Raw genomic sequence first — 17,881 nt, 5'->3', positions numbered from 1 at the left:
GGGAGTGCGAGGGCTTCCTGGGCAGAGGGACTGGTGTGAACAAAGGCATGGAGTGGGGGCCAAGCAGGGTTGGTTGGGCTGGAGTTCGAGTGCTGTATAGGATCGTGGCGGGAGGTAGAATCAGGAAGGTGGTTTGGAAGTTAGTAATGAAGGTTCTTCATGGGAAGGTGTGGAGTGAAGGAGTTTGTGCTCTGTTCTGTCCTCCGTGGGGAATCGTTCTGGGTTTTGAGTAGAGAGTAAAGAAATGGAGGAGAGTTTGGGGGAGACACACAGCCGGTGGCCCGCCTGGCCCAGGGCTGCTGGCACTCCTCGGAGGGTGGGGCCCTGTTTCCCCACCTCTGACCCCAGCCCCTGTGCCCAGCCTCCGTGAACCCCTCCTTGGTGAAGGTGCACATCCGCCACCCGCCCGAGGCCTCTGTGCAGGTCCACCAGGTGGCTCGGGTGCGGGGCGAGGCCGAGGAGGCCCCGGAGGAGAACAGCGTGGAGACCAGACCCTCTCTCCGGCTCCCGGCCAGGCCTGGCCACAGCCACTGGGACAGCAACAGCATCCCCGCTCGGTCCAGAGAGGCTCCTCGGCCACCACCCCTAGTGGTGCCCAGGCCTCCAGCACTGCTGGGCCGGTGCTACCTGAGCACTGTGAATGGACAGGTGAGAATGTAGCTTCTGCCTCAGCCCCGGGGGCTTCTGAGACAGCAACTGCTCCCTGCAGGGCCCCTCCCCTTCTCTCTCTCCTCCTTGCTCTTAGGGAATGTGAGTCTACAGGGTCACCCCTTCCCCAAATGGGAAAACTCAGGGCATTAAAATTGCCTGAGTATAGAGAGGTTGGACCTCCTACCTGGGCTCCACTGGGTTCCTATCAGTGCCAGGCATACAAAAGAGGTCCCAAGAGAGGTCCCCTTTGGAGGGGAACCAATGTCCTCATGTCCCAGCAAATTTTGGGCTCTCCTGGAGCTGAGTGTAGGACCCCCGCTGCGCGGACAGTGGGTCTATTAGATCTGATGAGGAGTTTGGTCTTCCGTTAAGAGTGGAGTCACAGAGATGTGAAATTTGCAAATGTAGGTTAAATCCCAAAGCCTTGGGGGTGCAAAAATAAAAGACACTCCATCCCCCCTACCCCTGGTGACATCCTCAGTCAGTGATGGGAAATCAAGCGAGCTTTTCTGAGTCCAGGCAGCTAAGGATCTTTCTGAGACCGGGCAGCGAGACTTAGGATGGTTTTTCCTAGGGTTGCAGTTTGGCATTTCCAGAAACCCCTCCTGAGGTTAGGGAGCTGGAGGAGGTGGGGAGTAGCCAAGGGACAGGGACCCCAGATCCTCCTCACCTCTCAGCTGTGGTGTCGCTGAGCATGGACGCTGCTCTTGGGAGGTGGCCCTGGCATTCCCTGCAGTTTGAGGGAGGAAAGCCCATCCTTTGGGACCCTTCTGTTTGTGTGCTGGAAACATGGATGGGGGCAGTTTGCAGACTTCACAGAGAAGATCTTGTCTGGATGTGTCCCTGTCACCCCCCCCCCCCAAGTTTAGGGTCTGGCAGAGTGAACCTTGGGTTTCTCTGCTTCCTCCCGGGACAACTCCTCCCTTCTCCTCCCCTCCCTTGGGTGGGGGCATTCTCTGGCAGGATGTGAGGGGTGAGCTCATGTCTCAGGCTTTCCTGGGACATCTCTGTGCACAGCAGGGAAGGGAAGCAGGTGACGAGTGTCCATGGCTTTTTTTCCAGTGTGCCAACCCCCTGCTGGAGCTGACTGCCCAAGATGACTGCTGTGGCAGTGTGGGAGCATTCTGGGGGGTGACCTCCTGTGCCCCGTGTCCACCCAGACCAGGTGAGTGCTGGGTGCCAGGGTCCAGGGTTGTGAGCAAAGCTCTCCCAGGGCCCAGCCTCTGCTGCAGGCACCCTCCCACCCGCATCTCCCAACAGGGTCTCAGAGGCCAGGCAGGTAGATAAGGCTGGTAAACTAGGCAGCTTTCCAAATCTGCCTAGAGTGTGCCTTTGGCTGGTGGCGGAGGCTCCCAACGGCTCAGACCCTCCGCCAAGGGCATCGTAGCCTGTCGGCTCCATCTGATGGCCTGGAATGGGTTACTCCCTTTGGCCAGTTGTTCTTGCTCAGATTTTAGGAATCCCATCCCATGCTGAGCCCTCTGCTACCTCTCAACCCCCTTCCACATACCCCCTGCCCAGGTACCAGGGGCCCAGAGATCCTGATTTAGTGACGCAGTGTTTCCCTCATTCTCTCCCTGGAGGCGCCCCTAGGCCCGCTCCTCACCTCCTGTTTCCTGCCTCCCAATCTTTGAATCAGGGTTGGGCATCCATCCCAGAATGTCTTCGGCCTTGGGGTGTGGGACGCTCAGCACCCAGCCCTCTTCTGGATGGTGGGAAAACCTAACTCTTTCACTCACTCGTTCATTCAGCAAGTACTCACCAGGTGCCTTGTGTATACTGAGCACTGAGAATTCAGGAGTGAGTAGATGCCGCTCTCATAGGCATTGAACCTAAAGCTGGGAGGCGGCTGACAAGGTGCCTGTGCCTGAGTGTGGCTCCTGCCCGCTCGGCCTGGCTTCCTCCCCACAGGCCTCACTCCTGGGCCTGGACCCGGGCCTGGCATGTATTTCTTCTGCCTGTCAGCAGTTGACTTGGTGAGTCAGCTTTGTGGGGGGCCTGGCCCAGAGCCCAAAGGTGGGAGTGGCAGGGCTGTTCCTAACTTCAGGCTCAGCTGTGAAGCTGTGACCATATTTTCCAAACTAAAAATAAATGTGGACAGTTTCATGGTGTGATAGAATTTTTGGTGACGCAACAAGGGTAGTATTAAGTTTCCAGGCTTGAGCATCCAATACCTGGCAGGTACCAGTCCCTGCTCTGCCTGCTGGCCTCTCACTGCTCCATCTCCCATCTGTGAAATGGAGACAGTAATAGTGCCATCCTCGTAGGGTTGCTGTGGAGGGTAAATGAGATGGTGCCTGTACTTAGCATTAAGTCAGTAAGTGGTAGCTGTTATAGTTACTGTTAGAAAGTATCCCTCCAAGAAGGGAAAAGGGATTGGACTCATTGCCCCACAGGGAGGAGTGTGTGGAACTGCTCAGCATCTCCCCCTGCAGGTCAAAGATGTTTTCATCACTTTTCTTCCTCCTGGTCAGACCCACCCTTGAGACTTCTGTATCCCACACTCCATTCAGCCAACAAATATTTACACTGATGAAGTACCCACTTGAAGTACCCATAGTGTGCAGCCCTTAACAGTGGAGAACAGTGTGCAGCCCTTAACAGATAGAAACAGTGCCTTGCCTCTCCAAGCTTACAATCTGGTTGGGGAGGGAGGTGCAGACAGCAGAACTGGGGCCACTGATAGCTCCTGTAGCACCTTTGTGCAAATCAGAGAAGGGGGCCCCCTCCATGTGTTCAAAATAGTCTTTATAATTAGACGAATCCAGGATGCCAATGATCCTGTTAGATGTGGTGCTTTGGTGCAGTGCGCAATCGGCCCGTCTGTACACTGTGGGGTAGGAGACCCTTCCTCAAACTGGTGGATCAGGGAAAGCTTCTTATAGGAGGAGACATCCAGGATGAGATCTGAAGAATTATTAGAGTAGGCCAAAGAGGTGGGAAAGGGCTTCACAACTCAAGGAAATTGCACAAGCGGGTGATATCAAGAGAGTGAGAACATTTCCTGGAGAACATGTCCAAGGCTGAGCCCTCACCCCCTCCCTGTCCGAGGCAGTGCCTCCTAGCACTGCTCCCTCACTGTGTTCAGCACATCTCAGCAAGCTGGGCACCAGGGGGTAGACCCTGAGATGTTAAGCATTCCCCCGCACCAAGCAAGAAATTACAAAGACAGGACAATGTAAACATTTGAAATGCATTAAAGTGCAGCTGGGCATTGTAGAGAGAAGGGGCAAGATGCTAGGGAACCTTGTTTGTGTTGACAGGGTGCCAGACACTTAGCTCCACGCCCGAGCCTGGGGCCGGGGTGGGGAATGTTTCTTTAAGTAGGCAAGACAGGCAAGCTACTGTGCAAGACTCAGGAAAAAAAAAAGGCGGGCTGCTGGCGTGGGTTGGGAATGGTTGGCAAGACGGTCATACTCCTGAGTTCTAGAACATTCTCAGCCCTGGTGGCTTTGCCCCTGTCTCTGAATCTCTATTTCTAGTCTGATAAAGTCAGGCTGTGCCCCTCGCGGAAGGGCCCTGTCATCCCTTGAAGGTGGTCTAGTAGAATCAGGGAGTGAGAGACGTAGTAAAGCCAGCAGCGGCCGTGGGAGGGGGAGTTCCCCGCAGTCATCTTTGGCTTCTGAGGCTGTGCAGGACTGTGGAAGACGGTCCCTACAGAATGCTGCTATTTCTAACGTGGAAAAGGACTGCCCTGAAGTCTCAGTTACATAGCACAGACAAATCCCTCTTCTTCCAGAAAAATTCCTCAGTGCCTTCTTTCTCGGGGAAATGGCTGAGGGAGTGGATCTCGGCCAGCCTCTGGTCCCCCACCTCCTCTCCCTTCACTCTGAGTGACAGATGCAGCGGACCTGTCAGGACCTGGCCTGAGCCACATCTTCCTGACCTCTGGGGAGTTATCAAAGGCCCTGGCTCAGAGCTTCTGCAGTCCCCCAGCCAGGGTCTGGAGGGAACACAGCTCTCAGAAGCCACTTTGATTGAGGCCACATTTTTGAGTTTTCATCCGAGAAAGACAGACATCTGGGTTGACTGGAAAGTTGGCCGCTGCCCCATCTGGCTTGGCACTGGCTGCGTCAGCCCCAAGGCCCCTTTGCTGGGGCAGGCGGGGCCGGCACACAGAGTGCGCACGGGGCCCTGCTCTTTGCCGCAAGACCATCTGCCCGTCCGCCTGGCGTGGGACGAGTTCGCCTCAGAAGCCAGGCCCCTCCCTGTATCTCCGGGGAGAGCTGATTCTCCTGCTCTGCCCCTTCAAGGAATTCTGTATCTTTCCCTCGTGAAAACAACAACAGCCGCCAGTTACTGAATTTTTACACTGTGCTGTGCTTTTCACCTCCGTTATCTCATTTCATCATCGCAGCCACCTGCAAGCTGAGAAACTATCCCCATTTGACAGAGGAGAAAACTGTAGCTCCAAGAGGGCTGAGGAACTTGTTCAAGGTCGCCCAGCTAGGACAGGAGAGCTAGGATTCAAATCAACTGCGTCTGATTCTTAGCTGAACAGGACCTCCCTAATCATTCAGCGGGGGCAGGGGCGGGGGGTGTGTGTGTGTGGCGGGGGCGCTGCCTGAAGGCAACACAGATCAGGATGCTAGACCAGGATTTCACGGTCAAGAGGGTGCATCCCAGGATTTTATTCTGTGTGTATGTAAAGGACAGCATCCCGCCAGAGGACTGGATTGAACAGACAGGCAGGGCAGCAACCGGCAACGCAGGCCTGAGTTAACAGAGATGTGTTGAAAGAAATACCCGGGGGAGTGGGGGGGATTGGGTAGGCTTGTTCCCTGTGGTTTGGGGGTGGGGGGTGGGCAAAAGCTTATGTGTGGATGTTTTTAGGAGGCAGAGCTCAACTGGAAACTGAGCAGTAGGGACAACTTATTAAAAACGGCCGCTGCCCAGCGATGTGATGGGATGTTTCCAAAAGTACTGAGCTCCCCACCATGAGGAACGTGCCTACCAAGAGCATGTGTTTGGAAGGAGTGGGGGAAGCAAATTGACTTTTGAGGGAATGGAGGTTTACACATACGTCTGAAAATGTATTTGAAACTCTCCGTAGACGGAAAGCCTTGGTTTGGCTGGGTTTCGCCATGGTCCTTGCCCGCAAGGGGTATTCCAGGTGTGGGTCTGTGATGCCAGCCCCTGGGGAGAGGGGGCATGTGAAGGTGATGTCTGAGGCTGGGGCAGAGAGTCCTAGGGCACACACAGCAGCACCACTCATCACTCTCATCACGCCCTCATTAGCAGCCCTTTATTCAGAGGATGTCATATGCACCAGGCACCACGCTGAGTTCGTTTTCGTTTCTTTGCATCCTAACAACATCTCTAGGTGGGTGCTACTATCTTCATTTTACACATGAGGAAATTGGGCCTGAAACTCCAGGTCTATGTGACCCCAGACCCCTGCTTCTAATCACTCTGTGATCTGCTTTCTCTGCTTCTTGGCTTGGGCGTTCGCCGAACTAGAGGACCCCGGCTGGGGGAAGAGCTGTGCTTGGGTGGGGCTCCTGTTCCCTGTGACTCTGGGTCGGACGCCCAGTCTCCTGCCCTGAAGAAATGAGACTTTCAGAATTCCAGTTGTTGGACTGAAAAAAGCGTTGACTCTTTGGCTCAGGGTTGTTTTGAGATCTTCCAGGGGACTCGAAGCCTCCTGCAAAATGTGCCTCAGCTCCAGTTAGCGCCCTTCCTACCGCAGCAGGGGTGTCACTGACATGTGATATCCCTGGCTCAGAGAGCCCTAGGGAGGGATGGAGTTGGGGTGGCTGGAGTGGCACCTGTCTGGGCCAGGGTTCTGACCAGACCCCTCTCCTCCTCACTGTTCATGGTGACCAAGACACCCACGTGGGCTCTGGAGCTGCCCTGAGGAAGCAGTCAGAGCCCATCTTTGGGTGGAATTTCCACAGTCCTTGGAGGGATCCATTAAGACTTCACCAAGAAGGAATATCTGAAGTAACAGACATTGTTATAATGACCAATACGTGGCAAGTATCGTGCTCAGAGTTTTGCATGCCTGTTTAATGTTCACAATAAACCCCCTGAGAAAGGAATTGTCTGATAAGACAATTTCTTATACTTAACTGATAAGAAAACCAAGGCTCAGAGAGTAACTTGCCCAAGTCTCTCCAACCAGTGAGAGGGCAGCAGGCCAGCTTGCTTTCCTTGAAACTGTGTTCCTGGAAGGAAGGAAGAAAGAAGGGATGGAGGCAGGGAGGGAGTGAGGAAGCCTTGAAGAACACCTACAGAGACTGTGCCAGGCATTGTGCTAGTTTCGGTCTGACATTGGTTGTTTCAGTAAAGTTAATCCTCACTACAACCGATGAACCAAGTTTCTGTCCCCACTTCTACAGATGAAAAAATTAAAACTGAAGGAGGTTAAGAAATGTGCCCCAGGTCACACAGCTGGTCAGAGTGGAGCCTGGAATTAGATGCGAGTCTGGCTGTCCCAGCACTCACACTCTTTCCACTGCTCCAGGGGAGTCAAAGTTTCTCTCCAGCTTACCCGCCTGAGGGGTTCAGCTCCATGCCGCTGTGCGTCAAGCTTAGCCTTGTGGTGTGTGTGTGTGTGTGTGTGTGTGTGTGTGTGTCCTCTGGGCAGAAGGAGGTGTGGCGGGGCACCCTCCACATCTCCCTGCTGCAGCCAACTGTCATTGCAGACTGAGATTGGCGTGGCTTGTAAACAGCCCTGTGGCCAGACATATGTCTCCACCATCTCCTCCCCGAGCGCTGTCACAGTCAGGGCCAAAACCATCTCCAGCAATTAGTTTGCCCTTATTGAGGCCTCCTTGAGAACTCCTGCAGCCAAGGGTGAGAATCAGCAGGGCAGGGGCAGCTGCAGCCAGGGTGCCCCTCTGCTTCCTTCCGCGTCTGTGAGCAGCCACGGTGCAGCGGTGAGTGGACAGGGCCGGGGTTCGGGCCAGAAGACCTGAATTCCAGGCCTGCGGGGCCCAGGCTTCCTGACCAGGAAAGTTATGCGTGTCTGATGTACATGCTTCACGGGCATTTGGTGATGTTCAGACTCCTTGGAGTTCAGGTTGAGTCCAGGTGACCCCTCAGCAACTGCTTTGGCCTCTCAGGTCAAGTGCAAGGCCACTCCCCAAGAGCCTCTTTGAAGCACCCATGGGAATCCCAGCTCAGCCAGTCTCTCCTTCCAGATCCACAAGTCCTCTGCTCTCTGACCCTTGATTTATCCCTGATCTGGCTGAGGGGCCATGGGAGGAGTACAGGTGCTTCACTATTTCCCTTGCTGATCCTACGTGCTGCGTTGGCTGTACACATTGTGGAGCACTTGCCCAGCATCTGATTAGTTCCTCTGACCTCCTTCTGGATGTCCCTGCCTTTTTTTTTCCCCATTCACTTCCTGATCCCTTGTTTTATAAAGGGAGAGGAGGAGTTCCCAGGAAGGGTGATATGCTTCCTGCTGGGCAGACATTGCCCTGTGGCCTCTGGATCCTAAGATTCTTGGCCCAGACAACTCCTAAGACTTGTCACGAGTTCATTGATTCATTCACTTGCAGGCAGTAGAGAGGAAGGGGTCAGAATTTATCCTCTGGGGGCAGACCCATAATCCCAGCTCCATCCACCAGCTGGGTGACATTGAACATATTTCCTAACCTCTCTGTGCCTCAGTTTGCTCATCTGTAAATTGGAGATAATATTAGTAAGTATCTCCAAGGCCTGTTATGAGGATTAAATAAGTTATTACCTGTAAAGCCTTTATAATAGGGCCTAACCCCTAGTACGAGCTATTTTAGTGTTTGCTACCATTATTCATTCCCTTTTGACTGAGTGCCTATACTATTCCACATGCTGTGCTTGACGCCAGAGACATAGCAACGACAAAGAAGGCAAGGTCCCTGTCCTCGCAGAGCTTACGCTTTAGCAGGAGAGATGGACAAGTACACAGGCAGCCATGGCACAGCCCATTAAGCGCTGTGACAAGGGAAGGCCTGCGTGTGTTGGGAGCACTTGCGAGGTACCCCTGGTGGTACCCATCCTCCTCCATCACTGCCGAAATCTCACCCAGAGCTGGGGGTGGGTGCTGAGTTCTCACCCCAAGCCAAGGTTTCTCCCTTCCACGTGGTCACCTGCACTTCAGCTTTCTTTCCCCCAAAGAGATATAAGCAGAGTCTTCTGGACTGACTGCTTGCTCTTGGTCTCACAGAAACGAGGAACCAGCCCCTTATAGATGGCCTCTGTGAGGTGTGAGGAAGGGCACTGAGGGCCCTGGTTCTAGGTGGGTGGGGTGGGGTTTGCTGGCAAAAATGGGCATTTCACCAGGAATGCTGGCTTTGACACATCTTTCTCTCCAGAAGCCTGACCTCACCAAGAGTTGTCCAGTCAACAGTTTCTCTTCAGGCCAGTGAGAGGGCAGTGTCCTCTCAGGAGGAAATCACTTTACAGAAAAAGCACATGTTTGCAGAGGAAAGCATAAGCGCAGCTCCTCTCAGTTCACACATTGCTCAGCTTCTCGGGGGTTTCCTGCAGGTGCCACAGCTGGTTCCCGCCCTTACTCTGATCCCAGCTCTCTGCCACCCCTTTCCTGCTCACTAAAGAAGCGAGGTCCTTCTGCCTGACTTCTCCCTCCCGACACCGCCTTGCTGCCCTGGCCTTCTGGCTCCCCACTCCCTTCCTCTCTGGGTGTGGGACGGGATGTGCACTTCCCAGCCAGAAGCTTGGCTGCAGCCCCGACTCAGCCCCCTCTGAGCTTCACCTACCTTCCTAATCTGTTAAATGAGGGTAACGAGCCCTGCCTTGTCGGGTTATTGTGAGAAACAAAGAGGACAACATGCACCAAAGGCCTCCCGCCTCCAAAGCGCTGTCCGGATGTCGCCTTGTCTCGGTTCTCCGGCCCCCGGGCGTCAGCCTCACATTCTTCCTTCCCACCTTCTGCTCCTCATAATGTTCTCAGGCTGCAACTAATCAGCTTGCTTTCTGAGTTTCTCCAAACAACTTCCCCTCTTTCTTTCCTCCTCCCTGTCCTCAGTTCATGCCACCAGGCCCCAGGCCAGGCGCTCACATTTTCCGGCCTCACGCCTATCCTTCTTCTCAGTGTCAGCGTTTTCAGAATCCTCACTTATCTCCACATTGCAGCCTTTTAGGCTGAAGCCTAGTCCCCGTGTGGAAGAACACACAAACCCTGGGGAAGACCATCCATGGCAAAAACCAACAAACTACAACTTCAATGTACAATTCTTTTTTTTTAATTTATTTATTGGCTGCGTTGGGTCTTTGTTGCTGCACATGGGCTTTCTCTAGTCGTTGCCAGCGGGGCTATTCTTCATGGTAGTGCGCGGGCTCCTCATGGTAGTGGCTTCTCTTGTTGTGGAGCAAGGGCCCTAGACGCATGGGCTTTAATAGTTGTGGCACCTGGGCTCAATAGTTGTGGCTCACGGGCTCTAGAGCACAGGCTCAATAGTTGTGGCACACGGGCTTAGTTGCTCCGTGGCACGTGGAATCTTCCCAGAGCAGGGCTCGAACCCGTGTCCCCTGCATTGGCAGGCGGATTCTTAACCACTGCGCCACCTAGGAAGTCCTACAATTCTTTAATCTGAAGGAAAAAAAAATTAAGGTTTACTAATTTATGTCCTTACTTGGTCCCTACGTCAGACTGTCGCAAGCTTCCTCAGGGAAGAGTGGGGCTTCCAGGGAAATACGGCGCCTGCTCATGTTTGTCTTTGGTATCACAACACGTAATGCGTGACAAATGCCCCGCTTGTGGGTTTCTCGGTTAGTTTGTCTAATTTTAACTCAAGCAACCCTCACCAACTGGAGAAATGACTCTAAAACATTCTTTCAAAGAAACAGGATTTAAAATAATATGAATAACCATAAGTGATCATTTAAAAATGCAATGCTGACACTTCTCTGATAGGTAATCAGTCAAATTCCAAGGTAAAAATAATGTTCGCTTCTCAGATGGGACCCAACGTGGACCCCAGGAGCCAAATGATCAAGAAGGCAATATGAAATACAGCTCATATCTAGTGTCATTAATAGCAAGTCTTGCCTTCAGAGTATAATGTGCACAGAGATAACGGCTAATGCTAGAGTAAAAGCTATCTTGATTAGAAAAATGTTTTACGGACTTCCCTGGTGGCGCAGTGGTTAAGAATCTGCCTGCCAACGCAGGGGACACAGGTTTGATCCCTGGTCCGGGAAGATCCCACATGCCGTGGAGCAACTTAGCCGGTGCACTACAACTACTGAACCTGCGCTCTAGAGCCCACGAGCCACAACTACTGAGCCCATGCACTGCAACTACTGAAGCCCTCGCGCCTAGAGCCCATGCTCTGCAACAAGAAGTCACCACAATGAGAAGCCTGAGTGCCACAACGAAGAGTAGCCCTGCTCACTGCAACTAGGGAAAGCGCGCTGGCAGCAGCGAAGACAACAAGGCAGCCTTAAATAAATAAATACATAAATAAATAAATAAATAAATAAATTTAATTAAAAAAAGAAAAAGAAAAACAATTTAAAACACTGAGACACCCCCATTTTGCTGTATAATTGGATGAAGGTATAGGTACTCCTAACATGTTTCTTGGTATTTGCAAGAATCTATTTCAACAATATATATATGAAGAACTATCTATTGTTAAGCCACTAAAGGCGAAACCTATACAGAAGATAGAATACCTATATTCTCAACAGTAAATGACTTCTTGAATAAAAATAAGGTTTATCCAATAACTCTACAAGTGCAGTGGCTGATGCTAGGACCAGCAAGGTAATGCAGCTGGGGAATGCTGTATGTAAAGTCACCTCACCACAGCCTTCATAGGCAAGCTATTGCCACAAAGAAGTCAAAGCCAGGAGAAGACAGGCTACCATAGGAAGTCATTAGGCGGTTAACTTTATTAAAAAAAAAAAAGACCTTTAAATTATAATAGTATCTTTACCAAACTTCGTATTGGAATAGTGTCTGTGGAAATCTCTGTACCCCTTGAGAATTACTGGCTATGTCTCAGCAAAGGAATCATCAAACTGAAAGATGAGTTCTTTATTTTGAGTTCTTTATTTTTTTTAAACAAAAGGATGGGTGGTCCACATTTGCTGCATTTTTCTGTGATGACAGCTATAGTATACTATCTGCTAGTGCTTTTCAAGAAAAAAAATCTTCAAAAAAAAAAAAAAAATCTTGGGCTTCCCTAGTGGCACAGTGGTTAAGAATCCTCCTGCCAATGCAGGGGACACGGGTTTGAGCCCTCGTCTGGGAAAATCCCACATGCCGCGGAGCAGCTAAGCCTGTGTGCCACAACTAGACCCGTGAACCTGTGCTCTAGAGCCCAAGAGCCACAACTATTGAGCTCACGTGCTGCAACTACTGAAGCTAGTGTGCCTAGAGCCCATGCTCCACAACAAGAGAAGCCACCGCAATAAGAAGCCTGCGCACTGCAATGAAGAATAGACCCCGCTCACCACAACTAGAGAAAGCTTGTGCGCAGCAACAAAGACCCAATGCAGGCAATAAATAAAAAATAAAATAAATTAATTAATTTAAAAAAATCTTTAAAGCACGTCTTTGGAGGTTGACATATAAATCTGCCCCTCCAAGGTGGTGGAGATCTTTTCCCTGTTTTTATTGAATGTCAGTTGGGGTCTGTGTGTGTGTGTGTGTGTTTTCCACACTTTTTTCTCTCTATCTTTAAAGTAAGGAGGAATGTTGTGAAATCGAGATAGATATGTATCAGTACCAAAATACTGAGAGTTATTGCCTTGTTGGTCCATCTGGACTCAGACCTCTCCCATTTTGTTATAAATGTCAAGCAAGACTGCTTTTCAAAGAAGTTGTGGTGGGAGAGAACCTTTTGAAGATGAATGTTTGGAAATAATTTCATCATCCTGTGATTTGTTGCTGTAAATCCTCTCCACTTGCATACTTGAAAAACTCGAAAACTGGAATTTTCTAACTTTTTTTGAATTTGTAAAAACAACTAACTGACCTCAGGGAATGTGAAAATCTACTCACCAAATTTCAACAACAGCATCTCATGGTAGGTGAATGTGAGTGAATGAATCTCATGGTTTTATAAGTGCCCTCAATGGTGAGACTCTTCCGGGATTGGTGGGATTCTTTGTTAGCTAAGTTGGCATTGAAACCAAGTATCAGAATAAACTGAACTTTGAACCAGACTGTGAATTGTCATATTCAGATGTTTAAAAACTAACAAAACTACTAGAGTTGTGTAAGACGCAGCCATTGGGAGAAAGTGGGTGATGAATACATAGGACCTCACTGTACTATTTTTTTTGCAACTTTCTGCAAATCCATAATTACTTCAAAAACAAAAGGTAAAAAAATAAACATAAAACTTGTTCAATCACATGTTATATTGTATAACATAGATAACATACTGCATGTAAGAACTATATGACTATATTATTATGACTGTGTATACAAGACATAGAGTCACTTAGTATCATTTTTAGTAATAGCAAGGTGGGCTGAGAGTAGCCTGGTGAGAGCCAGGGAAGAGATTTCGTCCAAGTAGGCGCAGCTACCCAGCGCGACGGCCTGGGGGGATGGGGCCTCGCCGCTGCAAAGTGTGCTGGATATCCAGACTGCACCCCGCTTCCCAGCATGGGTACCAGAGGACGCCGAGGGTGCCCCAGTGAAACTGTCCGTATCTTCACTCCTTAGCTTCCCCAGTGATTGAAAATGGCCAGCTGGAGTGTCCGCAGGGGTACAAGAGACTGAACCTGACTCACTGCCAAGGTAAGGATGACCAGGGCCAGGGCTGGGCTTGGGGAGTGGAAATGACAGAGGCTTGATGATACAGGGAGACACCCCACCCCCAGATAGAAGGAGTGGCTGCCACTGTCTGAGTGGTCTCCACTGGGCACCTCTAAGCCCCCGCTTGAGGGATCTGTGGGGGCTGCTGCTTCCAGGGGCCTAAGGAAGCCAGAAGATAGTGATAGTGCAAGCTGAGAAAGGGCCTGGGCGCCAAGCCGTCCCCTCCTCCTCATCTCCACCCACCCCCACTCAGATCTGAGCAGGTGCCTCTCTAGGGCTGCGTTGTGCTGTACCTCAAGGTGCCGCCCCAGTCCTCGCACATCCACTCACCTCCTGGCTGCTCTCCTTGGAATGGGAGGACTTTTGACTCCAGGGTGGGAGATCAAGTCAGCCTGAGTTGGTGGGGACCTCTGGACTTTTCCCAGCAAAGCACCTTTAGCTGCTCAGGTGTCCTTCCCACAGCCTGGAGGGGAGAGGGCACAGGTGGAGGGGCTGGGGGCGCAGGGGGAGGGGCACCATAAAGCACAGTGCTCCGCCTTGCTGGCCTGGCTAGTAGGCTCTATAAGGCCAGCTGAGGAATAGGTGCTCTGCATTAGAGACCCCCAGAGAGGCAAGGCCCAGGGGCACCTCGGGATTGAAGAGCTGGAAGGGGGGCTCAGCCATGCCTCTGAGCAGGGAGCCCTTGCTGGCTGTGCACCTGGAGATAGGTGTGATATGAGTTGGGCCTTCCAGCCAGTGGCAGGCTCCTGGGGTTGAGCTGCCCCTTTGGAGAGCTTTAAGAACTGGACAAATTGCTGTCTGTACAGTTTGCTTTGGGTGAAGCTAGTTTAGAGACAGGGGATTGACTCGGCCTCCTAGGTCCCCCTCCCTGGAGGCTTCAGGAGAGAGGAGTCTGGAGTGGCTGGCTATCTGCCTGTGGGGATTTCTGGCCCGTAGATGAGAACAGATAGTTGGACCAGGCAAAAGGGCATGCCTCTGACCCAGCCCAGCCCAGACTCAGCCTCCCTCCTGGTCAATGAAGCAAGTACCTCGTAACTGGGTATGGAGAGAAGTCAGTATTTTTGCCTTTAGCACAATGGAGCTGCTCATATCTAAACTCTCCTCGGTGGCCTCTCCGCCTGGCAGGTTTCCCAGTCTGCAGTGCTAAAGTTATTGCCAGGATCTCAAATGTGCTCTCTGCCCTCCCTCCACCAAGCCCCCAGAATACAGGATGACAAGGGACCCTCCCCAGTAGGCCTTGCCCCCTGAAACCTCCCCCTTTCCATATCTGTGGCTGTGTTCTCCCTGTCTGGGATGGGACCTGCTCATCTTTGCACTGGCAGGTACCATCCCTCCTCTCTCCATCCTTCTCTCCTACTTCCACAGGCCAATTTTGGGATATTGCTATGAGCTGCATCCATTGTGCTAGGTGTTAGTTCATAGTGATGGATAAGACACAGCCGCTGCCCCAGGTGAAGACAGATGCCTTAACAGTTACACACAATGAGAGAAATGCTCTCGAGAGAAAGAGACATTGGGTGCTATGGAATCCTATGGTGGGGCCCCTTCCCAGACTGGAGGATCAAGGAAGTCTTCAGGTGATACCTGACCTAGGCTTTAAAAATGAGTAGAGTTGGCCAGCTAAAAGGGATGCAGGGTTTCCAGGCTGAGGGACCAGCCTGAACAAAGGAACAGTTTGGGCTGACTGGAGTACAGCCAGTGCACCCACAGGAGATAACACAGTCATCCTAGGGTCTCATCAGAGCCACCGACTCAGCCACAGGCTTTTGGAAAATGGTGGAGGGCATTGGATACCAGGTGAGGGTGTAGAGGTTCCCTCTTGGAGGTGATGGGGAGCCCACAAGCTTCTCAGCAGACAAGAGGCAAGTCAGATTTGTGTTTAGACATCACTCTGGCCATAGACTGGAGGCAAATGGACCGGTTCCCCTTCCCAGCTCTCCCTCCCTACAGAACCTCCTGCCAAGCAGCAGTTCCCATTGGTGCCCAAGCTGGGTCATCTTTCAGCCCCTTTATTCCTGTGCTCAGTGCCAATTTCCCCAAAGCCTGTGAGTGAGCAGGCGGCTCTGATGACACTGGGATGCCGTGTGTTACCTCCTGGCACTGGAGGTGGGTGACCATCACACATCTTCCGTGCTCACTGTCATCTACAAAGGTGCCATCACCAAAAGCGCCCCTGACTTCTTGGAGCTCAGAGTGTGAGGACTGGGGTTTCCCCTGCCCTCTTAACCCTCTGCCCCACTCCCAGCACCTGCCTCCAACCTCTTGCCTCTCCTTCCTTCCCGGAGGGGGGCCTCCATCCTACAGCCTCTCACTGTGGACGTGGTCCCTGGATCTTGGGTCCGGCAGAGATGCTGTGCAGTCTCTCAAGGAAGACTGAACAGGAGGGACTGGGCAGCCCATTCTCCACCCTCCAACTGTAACTCTCCCCTCGTCTGCTCCCCCTGTTACTTCCCAGGACACCGCTCACTAGCTGAGGGACTTTGGGCAAGTTACTCCTGAAGCCCCAGTTTCCTCACTTATAAAATGAGGCCCTGTGGACCTACTTGATAAAACTGTGAGAATGAAACAGGTATCATATGCAGACCACCTGGCGTGCTACCTGGCACATACGAGGCACTCAGCAAACATTAGCTCTTAATATTATGACCTTTATTATAAGTCCCTGGACCCAGTGATTTGCAATTTTCATCTCATTTTATCCCCCTAATAGGACGACATGGTCATTGCTATCCTGATCCCCACATTACAAGTGAGAAACTGAGGCCCAGAGAGAGGGATCGCATTTAGTAAACAGCAGCTCTCTTACTGCTGTCCATCTATTTGGAGAATCATAGGAGAGCTCTGCCCCAGCCCCTCCCCTCCCCCAGGCCTGGGAAGGGTAGGCGCTTGGTCATCTCCTCCAATCCTGCAGATGTCAACGAGTGCTTGACGCTGGGCCTGTGCCAGGACTCAGAGTGCGTGAACACCAGGGGCAGCTACCTGTGCACCTGCAGACCCGGCCTCCTGCTGGATCCGTCCAGGAGCCGCTGTGTGTGTGAGTGCAGGCGGGACCAGGGTGCGGATGCTGGGAGGCGAGATGGGACCCTCAGGGTCCACGGGCCAGAACGAGAGCAGAAATGCCCCCAGACCCCACTGCGGGGCCCAGGGGCTGCTACTCCACTTGGAATTGGACCCCAAGTACCAAATCTGATCTACCCCATCCTGCTGGGATGGAGACAATCACTGTTTCTCTTTTATGTTCAGGCGTTTCTTTGAGGGCTTTTCAGTTTGGGACTTTCCACCTCCTCTGTTTTTTTGTCTAATCATTGCTGTCCCATCTGTTATCTCATCTGCTCTGGGGGGATGTGTGTTGCCTCTGCTGTGATGTCTGGCTGAGCTGTGGCTGCCTCTTCTAGCGCCTGAGCTTAGCAGCCTGGCCCCTTTGCTGCAGACCTTTCTTAAAGAGCCTGCCCACAGCAGGAATGGCACTGCTGCCAGCCCCAGGGCCTTCCCATAATCCTGTGGTCCCTCTGGATGTGCTCTGTGTCCACGAACACGTACCTGTCACGAGTCGTATCTGTACTGTGTCTGTGTGTGTGCACATGCGTGTACACCCAGGCAGCTGTTTCCAGTGACCTCTGTGGTTTCCAGCTGGGAGAGGCCCAGGCTGGCAGTGCCCCTCGCCTCCCGCCACACCCCATGGCGGAGCTGATGCCGCAGCCCAGACCAGGGAGGCCTGGCCAGTACTGAATAAAACCAGTCCTGACTGGACTCTGCAAAGTAGCAACCGAGGTCAGGTGGGCCGCCCAAGGCTCCGCAGAGCTCCCTGTGGACAGCCAAGTCCTTGCTCTATAAACCACCAGGTACTGGGTCTGGGGAGGCCACGAGATGGACAGACTCCAGCACCACCCGGAGGGGACACCCATGTGCGGAAGAGGCTGGACCCAGTGTCCCCAGGGCATGGAGATAGTAAGAGCCTTAAGAGGAGACAGCAGAGAATGAGGGGGCCCAGAGTGGGGAGAACACGTGGGGCCACTGTCAGGAAGAGCTCGTGGTGACTTATTTATTAGTGTTGGGAAGAGACCCCTCGTGCAGGAAGTGAGAGATGGCCTTTGGTGGTGTTATTCTCTAAACCCAGCGTGGCTCACCCTCACTGCAGACCACGGGATTTTGATTCATGGCTCGAGCCAGCCAGCCATCAATCCAACGAGCATTTACTGAGTATCTACATGCACCAGACGCTGCCCAGGGTGCCTGGGCTGCAAGATGACCGAGACAGGGCCCCTGTCCTCAAAGCTCCCCATCAGGCCTGTGGTTCTCACCTTGTCTCCCAGGGAGACTGTGGCCCTCAGAGCACACTGCTCCCCCCTTGCGCTCCCCAGGATGGGCTTCTGTAAACACTTGTAGACTCAGAATCTGGAGACCAGCAGAGCCATCCCTATTTCCTGCTCTCTGCTTCCCCACGTGAGGGTGAGAGTCAAGAGTCCCCTCAAACAGGGAACATGAGGAGGTGCTAAAAGCATT

The 17,881-nt window shown here is 52.3% G+C and overlaps 1 protein-coding gene across 4 annotated transcripts in view; it reads left to right on the top strand.

The window, feature by feature from the left end:
- LTBP2 (latent transforming growth factor beta binding protein 2) overlaps positions 1-17,881 on the top strand; it is a 100,981-nt gene that overhangs the window by 52,396 nt on the left and 30,704 nt on the right. For all 4 annotated transcript variants that reach the window (XM_057733154.1, XM_057733155.1, XM_057733156.1 and 1 more), the window contains 4 exons: positions 362-648; positions 1,714-1,816; positions 13,286-13,360; positions 16,290-16,412. In XM_057733154.1, the coding sequence (XP_057589137.1) occupies positions 362-648; positions 1,714-1,816; positions 13,286-13,360; positions 16,290-16,412 (588 nt within the window). The remainder of the gene's footprint in view (positions 1-361; positions 649-1,713; positions 1,817-13,285; positions 13,361-16,289; positions 16,413-17,881) is intronic.

The sequence above is a fragment of the Hippopotamus amphibius genome, chromosome 4 (assembly GCF_030028045.1).
Source record: "Hippopotamus amphibius kiboko isolate mHipAmp2 chromosome 4, mHipAmp2.hap2, whole genome shotgun sequence".
In the NCBI taxonomy this organism is placed as follows: Eukaryota; Metazoa; Chordata; class Mammalia; order Artiodactyla; family Hippopotamidae; genus Hippopotamus; species Hippopotamus amphibius.
The sequence above is the reverse complement of the archived record's forward strand: the minus strand, read 5'-3'. Positions and strand labels throughout refer to the sequence as shown.